Source organism: Pimephales promelas, chromosome 12, assembly GCF_988280905.1.
Source record: "Pimephales promelas chromosome 12, fPimPro1.hap1.1, whole genome shotgun sequence".
NCBI classification, from domain to species: domain Eukaryota; kingdom Metazoa; phylum Chordata; class Actinopteri; order Cypriniformes; family Leuciscidae; genus Pimephales; species Pimephales promelas.
In genome coordinates this window covers 6,631,367-6,641,747 of record NC_142780.1, presented here as the reverse complement: position 1 = coordinate 6,641,747, position 10,381 = coordinate 6,631,367, and the positions used below count along the sequence as shown (strand labels likewise).

General features: G+C 40.3%; 1 protein-coding gene across 1 annotated transcript; it reads right to left on the bottom strand.

Moving 5' to 3' along the window:
* Positions 1 to 525: 525 nt before the first annotated feature.
* Positions 526 to 4,523, bottom strand: irx2a (iroquois homeobox 2a). The gene is made up of 5 exons (XM_039655135.2): positions 4,088 to 4,523; positions 2,696 to 3,098; positions 1,811 to 2,470; positions 1,430 to 1,499; positions 526 to 1,181 (listed from the first exon to the last, which is right to left on the bottom strand). The coding sequence occupies exons 1-4, from the start codon at positions 4,304 to 4,306 to the stop codon at positions 1,450 to 1,452; spliced, it is 1,332 nt and encodes a 443-aa protein (XP_039511069.2). The 5' UTR covers positions 4,307 to 4,523; the 3' UTR covers positions 526 to 1,181; positions 1,430 to 1,449.
* Positions 4,524 to 10,381: the final 5,858 nt, after the last annotated feature.

Sequence of the window (10,381 nt, the reverse complement as noted above, 5' to 3'; positions counted from 1 at the left end):
GCAGTAATCTGTTTAACTAACGCTTTTACAATAAGAGAGACGTCATTGGCATCACACAGGCGCGCGGGCCCCATTGGAGCTGGCAGATGTTTAGACACGATTTTATGGATCGTTCAATATCGGTCTTTAATGAAGCCCGACTGACCATCTTAAAACCCCGCCGGGAGCTCATAACGCTTCCTTTCCAGCCTTGTATTCATCATGCTGAAAAATAGATGAAGGCCTGGATTATTAGCAGCCTCTATTATTCACTGCCATCAAGATCACATTCAACATTCACGCTTCATATCCAGAGACACTAGATATTTGAAATAATCGTTTGTAGGAATTAACAAAATTGAAACTTCGGTGTAAATTCTAAATGACGCATACTGTCCTAAATATGCATAATGGTCTAAATATTTCTGTTACATGTAGTAGGCCTTCGACACGATACTATAAAGCCTAATGTGTTTAAGGATATGAAAAAAATGACACTTCAATTACAATGTTTTCAAGTTTTCAAAAATAGTCCACACTAAATAGTGCCAGTGCAGACTAGCGCATTTTATTTACAATCAGAGATATAAATTAGTAAAAGTCTCCTTGTTAACAACATTGTGTAACTTCGGCTTTTTTAAATAAAAACCAATCATAATTTATTTACAAAACAATGTTCATTTACCATTGCAATACAACTTGCATAAATTATAGGCATTACAAAAATAAATATCAAATGTATTCCACTCTTAGTCAAGTTTATACCAGTCCCGAGTTCTCGTTTACACTTCACACCTCTAGCACATAAAGTCTTATATAAGTCTATAATGTCCCGCGTGTACATGTAACCGGTGGCAATGAAGCTACTATAAGGATCCTGAGAAATAAGTTTCCTCATCGAAAAGTCACATATGTTGGGGGGAAAAAAGTACTTCGTCGATAAATGAAAGATTCATCCAAACCAGACTGGCTATTGTGCCTTAATAAAATGCCTCTTTTCTTGCTTCTTTTCTTTTCTTTCCCTTAATCGAACGTGTTATTGTAATATAGGCAGGTGCTCTGTAGTCCGTGGGTGTACAGTGGCACACAAAAGGATCCGCGTAAGGAGCAAATGTTAGTTTAAAACAGCTTGGGGAGAGAGAGAGATAGAGAGAGAGAGGTGATGGCTTGTTCGCTTTGTTCAAAGCAATTGTGACACCTACCTGTGAACCAAGGAAACAAAACCTACATCAGTTGAATTACGATAGAAATAAACAAAAGAATCAAATAAAACTATTGCGTAGAATGTAAAAATCCATGTTCTAAAGACCTTGCAGTATTAGTAGATCGGAAGGCCTCGTGTTCATAATCAAAACAGTGTGACAACAACAATACAACTAATGAGGAAGTGGCCTTTGGAAACATTCCAATTGTGATTAAAAAAAAACTGCACGTAAAAATAGCGACTTACTTGAACGATCGTCCTCGTCTTTAACTCGACAGGTAAGACTGGTGTCTTACTGTGAAAACCTCGGTGGGGTCTGTAGAAAATGCAAACCCATTTTAGTAAAGGGAAACAGACTACACCGTTTTGAAAGCTTAAATAGTATTTCCTATACATTAGCCTTGTCGATACCGGTCGATTATGAGAATCAGTAAAAAAAAAAACAATACAAAAATAAATAAAAGCAAAAACTCGCGACGTGATCATCATGATTCTATAATAAAAAGTGGCTACCAATTAAATCAAGTGCGCGGTTATATTAGTTGCATTTAACAGTTACTGAATTAGTAGGCATTTCGTTAAATAACAGCTGGCGAAGATCAACAGTATTATGCACCCTTTACGCACCTTTTTTGGATTCTGCATTGGAGGCCCTGAAATGTTGTTCAGTCTGGTTTGGATTAGTCTTTAGAAGGGAGTCGCAACTCTGTTTGTGCAGAAGTCCCTCCCCAGCTGAATTATAGCGCAGTATCCCTTGGCCCTGTAGCGGGCTGAAGTTGCCATAGTTTGTGTAATTACTATAAAACGGAGAGGTGTAATAAAGAGGTCTTCCCAATATGGAAGTGGCGGGGTAGACTGCGCCCGCCGGGGACGCGCTGGGCGCCGTGGAGGTCAAAAGGCCAACGCCCGGGGGACAGTTCTGTCCCAAGTGCTGATGCTGCTTTGGGTCCGAAGTGGCGATCTCAGCTAATGACCATAGTTTAGGTTTGACGGTTTGGTTTTGACCGTCAAGGCATGTTTTGTTGGTGCTGTTTCGGGTGTCCTCTCTGTGATGATGGGTCAAGAGAGGGGCCTCCACCCCAGTCAGAGGGGGAGAGGTCACCGGCTTGGGTGACGGGCCTCTATGCCTCTCCTCGCGGCCCGTGTCGAGATCGCTCGCGTCGCATTTGTCCTTGGTATCAGGTCCAGAATCACAAACCAGGTCCCCGGTCCTACACGTGACCTTCTCTCCGTCCGATTCCACTGAGCAGGAGTGATCTGTCAGGGCATCGACGTGCAAACTGATCCCTGTAGACAAAAACAACACCGAAAATGAGTTGACTGCGCGTCTCGAATATAGCTTCCAGAACTCTTAAAATTGCGTTACGACGTCAAGGTCTTAGCTACTTGTACAATTATAAAATAGCATTGTCATTTAACATTGACACTCTATTTTAATGCAACCCAACCGTAAACGATTTAAATTAAATCCGGGTGTAATAATAACAAATAACAACAATAATAATAATTTACCTTCGTCCTCCGCAGACGCTTCGCTGTTGTCCATGGTTTTATCCGGTCGCTCATCTTTTCTCTCTCCATCGCCGTCGTCTTCATCTTCATCTTCACTTTTATTCCGCGGTGCCCATGTCATCTTGTTCTCCTTCTTGAGTCTCCGTCTGGCATTGGCGAACCAGGTGGACACTTGCGTGAGGGTCATTTTCGTGATGATAGCCAGCATGATCTTTTCTCCTTTCGTGGGATAAGGGTTTTTCCTGTGTTCCTGCAGCCAAGCTTTTAACGTCGCTGTCGCGTCCCGCGTGGCATTTTTCCGGTAAGCGGGATCATTCAGCTGGTACGGGTAACCGGGACTCCCGTACGGGTGATAACTTATGGCTCCTGCCATCCCCGTTGTGTGCGCGTCATACGGAGACCCCTTCAAAAATATGTTTTTTTTCTGTCAGTCATCTTTTAATATTATCAATATTAAATCAACTTCATAGGCTAATTCATGAACAAACACTGAATTTTAAAATAATTATTTTCTCGATGAATCATTATTTCAATGCACATTGTTCTGCATTATACAATGCTAATGTTATTAATGAATGTTTTTATAAAGTGTAACCAAAAAATATAATAGAAATAATAATTAAGCCAATAAACAATGATTAATCCTTCATGCAATTATCAGAATGCACAATTACATGGGACTGGGGTGGATAACAGATAATGGGTAATTGCAGCCATTTTGCATAATCACCAGGCTGACTTTCCCAGTGCTCTTTCAGTGTCAGACGCATATCAGTGAAGCGCAGCATTACAAATCCTATTAGAAAACCACTGGATATGGACCGTTTTTACCCGCTTTCATGTGCCATGTCATTAGCATTGCAATTCATCAATTGACGATTAAATAACGCCTATTTAACTGCGCATCATTCCAAACCTCAACTCAGTAAATTTATCCTCTGCAATTGTACACTTTTTATTCTTACAATTAATTTTAAAATATCCCAATACAATAATTGTACCTATTGTCTAAATATAATGCGGGTTAGATCAGGCCTATTAAGAGTGTAAAAGTGGGCCTAAGATAGAAATAATTAGACGCGCTGTTATTGTTTCTAATAAATAAGCGCGTATTGACGGATTTTATTCTTGACTTTGTTGCGATTTAAATGAACTTTTAAATTGTGGCCAGCTGAATTCTGCACCCGAGTAACACCGAGCGTATTTGTATTCATGACTAGCACGAGCTTCCCTTTGAAACACACACACACACACGCGCGCGCGCGCATGCATGCAACTCTCGAACCCACGACCAAAACTATAACCATGCAATCATGCAATATTCATGCATTCCTATCAAGAACAATGACTTGTGCATGGCGACTGCTCTACATCCACAACCGGGCTGTTTACCATGTAGGACGGGAATCCCGTGGCTGGATCTGTAGAGTAGGACAGAGGGCTGGAGAATCCGCTGGCCGAGGCTGTGAACGCAGCTGATCCGGGGTACGGGCTGAACGCTGAACCGGACGATGACCGGGCCAGCTCCTCACTCCTCGGGGCGGCCAGCGGACAGGAGTACAGCGCCAGAGAGCCCGGGGGCTGGTAGAGGTAACCCTGAGGATAGGACATTATTCGAGTTTCTCTCCAGTACAGGAAAGCAGGAGGGCAGAAAACGAGCTGATCGATAGAATCAGCGCATTTAACCGCCGCGCGCAGGGATAAACTAATAAAAGAAAATAAATAAAAGCGCAAAAGGAGCGATCAGCAGAGAGCCGTCATGGAGATCCCCTAGCGTCCGTTTGTTTGTAGTGCTCGGGAGTGGAGAGTGAAGAGTTGCTGGAAGGAGCAGGCGAGTTTCTGAGAGCATTGGAGAAACAGGAGCTGTCAATCACAGCTCATCTAAATATTCCATCTCCGCCCCCTCTCTCGCGCTCTCGTGAAATGCAATTCCGGAACAAAACCCGCTCTGAAAGCAGCCCGTGCGTTCTCGGCGTCGCGTTCCCGTCGTTTATCTATTGCATTTTTCTTTCTTTTTGATTTATTTTCAGTCGCTGACGGATGACACGACGCCACATCATTTGTTTCTTTAAAAAAATTGCTGAAGAGGTTTACATTAGCCAGTCAGTACATGTATTTGCAATGCCAATGAACACATAAGAGTAGTAATAAACTACATGTAGGCTATGTACAGTTCTATTTGCATATTGATGTTGCATTTGTAATTACGCCTATACAAAATAGCTTTTCCTTTTTAATTTAGGCTTGGTACAACACATGATGAAATGCATGCAATAGGCTAATATATATCCAAATAAATGAACCTACTATTAAATTAGGCATTTTTTTCGTTTAAAACGCGTATTAAAATAACACACATATCATGATTATAATTGATTGTTATTATTATTATTATTATTATTAGATGGGATCAGCGATATTTCCCAATATGCATTAAGTGAATTGTGCAGTCAATTCATGAACAGTAAATACAACCAGCTGAAACCTTCGTTACACCTTCACCTTTACCGACAGAATCTGTTATTTCATTTGCAATTATTGAACGCACTTTATCCATTTTTATGCACTTTTTAAGCAAAGACTAAATGAAATGCTGCATGTTGTAGTGAGTGTGTTGCAGATGGTCCTGCTCTTGTGTGTGTACTGTTGCAGGAGCAGTGCGCGTTCAGGCCGGTGGGAGGTGTGAGTCTTCTTCCACTCAGCCCGTAATATTTCTCCTCTCTAATCGCAGGAGGTCTTCCGTCCTGACAGCACGAGTTTGTCTTCCACATACCTGTAACATGTTTTAGAATTAATTCAGGAATACTTTCTCTTCAACACGTCACTGTTCATGACACGAAAACACACACTGGGAAATTATAAATGAAATAAACAATGAGGTGTGATAACGACTAAAAGCGGAAAGGGATTTGTAATATGTTTGTTTGACTTTTATTGTTATTATTATGATTATTATTTTTATATACATTTTACATTAATCTAAATTTTATTCGACTCGTTAAACCGGCGGTGAAGAAATGTATCGGCAAATCCTGGATCCATTATTATATATATTCTTTTTAATTTCAAAGTGTTTACCGTTTTATTAAATTTAAATTATTGGAATTAAATAGCCTAGCCTACATATCAGTTAATGTATTGAGTAAAAATACATACAATTAAAATCCGTAAAGTCATCTGTCAAATAACACACATAGGCTACATAAATAAAAAATATTAGGCTAGCAATTATAAGATGTCTACCTATTAACCTATTCAAAGATTAGTGGAAATGAATAGAAATATCAATTAAACTTATATTCAAGGGGAAATTAATATCAAATAATCGTGATAGTGGTGAGAAAAAAATGTTCGAATTAAAACAAAGCATTTTCATTTTTTATTGCACAGGCTACAATTAATTAGAAAATATAATGTCTTTATTAAGCCCTTTTTCTATTACTATTTATAATATTCATAACAGGTCTAATTTGTAACCTATATTCCGCACTGTTTGTATCTTCTTTCAAATTTTCTTTGGTAAAGTGATTTGTAAAAACTGGGATTAATGTGTCGATGACGGCTCACAGAGGACAGATGAAGCGCGCGGGGCTGAGAGTGAGAGCGCGCGCCGCACAGCAGGGGGCAGTAGGTTAACTAGGTTAACTTCCATACTTAGAAACCCTCGTGATATTTTAGTCCCAGCAAACATGATGGAATTATAGGAAATTCAGCCCAAGACTGCAGCTAAGTATCAGTGAAATAACCTTATCCAATTCACCGGCAGAAGCCTTTAAACATGAAATTATGGAATTAACTGACAATAGGCAATAGGCTTGCATGGTGTTGCTGCTCACTCGCACCTGAAAACATTTTATATACAGTATGTGTATATATATATATATATATATATATATATATATATATATATATGAAGAGTTCAGATGCAAAAGCCTCTAAATGCCATTTGAAATTTTCTTCTAAAATGACCATTTTTATCAAGTTTGTATATTTAAGTTCAGTAATTTCACTTAAATGACAATTAATAGGTAATCTTCATTGCCATTTAAGTGAAATTACTGAACTTAAATATACAAGTTTGATAAAAATGGTCATTTTAGAAGAAAATTTCAAATGGCATTTAGAGGCTTTTGCATCTGAACTCTTCATATATATATATATATATATAAAACGTAAAACGGTTCAAATATTCCCATTTTCCACATTTACTCGTTTACGACATTGGGAATGTTGCAGACAATATGATATTGTTATTTGCTCATGCTAAACAGTAGGTTCCCTTTCATTATATTGTTGAACAGACCATTAATGTGTTTATAATTTCCTTATTTATATGACCATATGATGCATTTGAACGCATAAAATTGAAATGCAATTACACATGCCCTATATATATATGAATTTGAATATATTTATATATGAATATTTAAAAATACAACTAACCTATAGGCCTTTAATAATTCATGTATTCAGTTTAAAACAGCTGATATAATATATACTGAATATCATATAAAATAATGTCATATAATAATAATTCGTATTATTCTGTGCAAGCATTGCACATGTAGTGAGTGAGTGAGTTTGTCAGTGAACAGTGAATACAATCAGCTGGATTTCCCAATAGAACATTTACTCACTAGCCCTTTTAGGCCATTGATCAAGTTTTACTGACAAAATCTGTAATTATACGGGTCCTTATGCTCAATAAAGCTGATTACACTTGGAACACACACACACACACACACACAGGCTCCTTACAGAGTCAGATTTATGATGCATGCCATCGATTTGGATAGAAGGAAACAACTATTGATTTTTCATATTTTTCCTCAAACTTGTTTACTCAAGGATAATACAGCTCGGCTGTGGCAGCTCCAGTGAAAGGCACAGGGATTAGCAGTTCTGCCTTTTGATGAGATAAATTACTCAGTGCAACTTCAGTGGCCAAAGGGTATACTTTGATCTTATATGACTTCATTTACCCTTATGACTAAATGATTATTGATTTTATATTCTTAACTCTGAAATGTGAATGCCGGGCAGCTGACAGGGTTTGAAGTGCTATTTCTGTGAAGTACAATTCTCTTTGGCCCACACATATGCATGTATTTGTGTGCGTAAATCTTGGAGAGTGCATGTGTGTATGTTGATCTTCCCTTATGAATGTGTGTCTGTTGGTACTGCAAAAGCGGTATGAGGAGAGAGAAAGAGAGAGATGGGAAAAAGGACAGTCCCTAAAGAGTAGGTTGCTATATTGAATATTTTAGAAACATCACCACCCTTGTGTCACCCTTGTGTCCAGATCAATCTGAACTTTGAAACAAAACACTGCGTTGAATACTGGACAGATGCTCTCCTCAGAATCACTGTGAGGCAATCGTTGGTGGAGTGAAATATACACATTTTTGATTCAATGGTGAATCTGTATGAAGCTGGTGAAGCTGAGCTCCATGGAAATATAACGTGAAGTATATAGCTAAAACGGCCCGTGTCAACTTTGAACGTGGCAAACGCAGGCTTTGAACTACCCTCTGAAGGCCCACAAATGTAAGAAATAGATGAACGTTTGTAGAGTTGCTCTTCATCATGTGTCTACAGCGAGTGAGATCTTTCACGAGAGAGAAAAGTCCAATGCAGAACATCACAAAAAAGCAGCAAATTTCAGCCGAGCCGGAGCAAACGAGAGCGCAGATAAGCATAACACAAAAAGCAATTTGTCTCTGCGATAATTCACGTCTTTTTCAAGGTGCCGGTGCAGCGTGCAGATACTGCTCTCTCAATGCTCTGACCCTGGTGGTTTGAGGCTATGTGCTATTCTGTCAGGGGAGAATGTCTTTGGTCTTCTCCAGTGGGCCCTACGGGGGTGAGGAGGGGTGGCGACAGCCGGCATCTCACCCAACTGGCACCGGCGAGCTCGCCAGACCTCTAATCAGTAGCTATCCATACGCTTGGCAGCGGAGGGGGTTTCGAATCAGTACCTCGCCCCCAGTGAAAAACCCTGAGCCCCATCACTTTGTAAGCACGTTCCTCTGGGCGAGCAGCGTTTGTGCCTCTGATGAAGTGTGTGGAGGAACACAGATGTTTGCTTCCTCGGCCGCTCTGCATCTCCGGCTTGAATGGAGTCGTGAAGCGCCGCACACAGTCTCAATTTGTTTAACATGCTGTAGAAAGCCATGGATGTTTCGGCAATGCTTTCCGAGAGTAGAAAAGCGAGAGAGAGCGAGCTGCCTTTTTCCTCTTACTCTTTTAAATGCAGTGGGAACAAATCCGCGGGATGAGGATGCCAACACTATCTCACGGCAATTCGTAAAGTATTTTACGAGGTGGCGAATTCGTGGTGGAACTCACTCGTGTGAATTTGTCCGATTTTTGCGAAATCGTACATATTTTACAAGTTGGCCAATTCGTATAAATTGAACCTACCCCTGACCCAGCCCATAAACCTACCCATCTCTGGAGTTTAGAGGTATTGTACGAATTCGTATGATTAGCCACCTTTTACTAAATTCGTAAGAATTGGTCGTGAGATAGCGTTGTCCGTGCTGTATCAAATTACATATGTGGTTACATACTGACAAGAGCCAGTCTCTCTGTTGATGCAAACTGGAAAAATCCAGACATTCCAGACAGCAATATAGAGTCAGCCCACATCTGGGCCGTGTGGAATCCATGTGTACCAAATGTTTGCCAGATCTGGTCTGACAGTGTCGCTGTCTGGGGTAGGCTACTATAACTATAGGTGGGTGGAAGTCCAACCCGATCTCACGGGAATTCGTACGAATTTTTTATGAGGTGGCTAATTCGTAACAATTCGTATGACCTCACTCGTACGATTTTGCTAAATCGTACATATTTTATGAATTAGCCAATTCGTATGAATTCGTACGAATGACCTACCCCTGACCCCGCCCCTAAACATAACCGTCACGTGGGTTTAGACAAATCGTACAAATTCGTACGAGTGAGGTCGCATGAATTAGTACGAATTAGCCCCTTTTTTTCACGAATTCGTACGAATTGGTCGTGAGATAGGGTAGGGAAGTCACAGTCCCACCAGGGTGAACGTGATTTCACCAAGTGTGGGCCAAACAACTTTGTTGATCCTCGAACAACATTCCAATCAACCAATCAGATTTGAGGGACAAGTTTACAGTTTATGTCAAGTTTAGGCTTACAACCAGGGTTAAGTGCTTCTACATCAATGTTATTCACCTATCATTTCCCTCAAATTTTTGGGATAACCTACGAGTAGGGCTAGGTTTAGGGGTAGGGATAGGAGTGAGGTTGTACGAATTCGTATGAATAGCCACCTTTTACTCACTCGTACAAATTCGTACGAATTGGTCGTGAGATAGCCTTGTGGATGCTGTATCAAATTACATATTGGGTTACATTCCAGACAGCAACATAGAGTCTGCCTGCCCAGATCCGGCCCACATCTGGGCCGTGTGGAATCCACGTGTACCAAATGTGTGCCAGATCTGGTCTGACAGTGTCGCTGTCTGGGGTAGGGTACTATAACTATAGGTGGGTGGAAGTCCAACCCGATCTCACGGGAATTCGTACGAATTTTACGAGGTGGCTAATTCGTAACAATTCGTACGACCTCACTCGTACGATTTTGCTAAATCGTACATATTTTATGAATTAGCCAATTCGTATGAATTCGTACGAATGACCTACCCC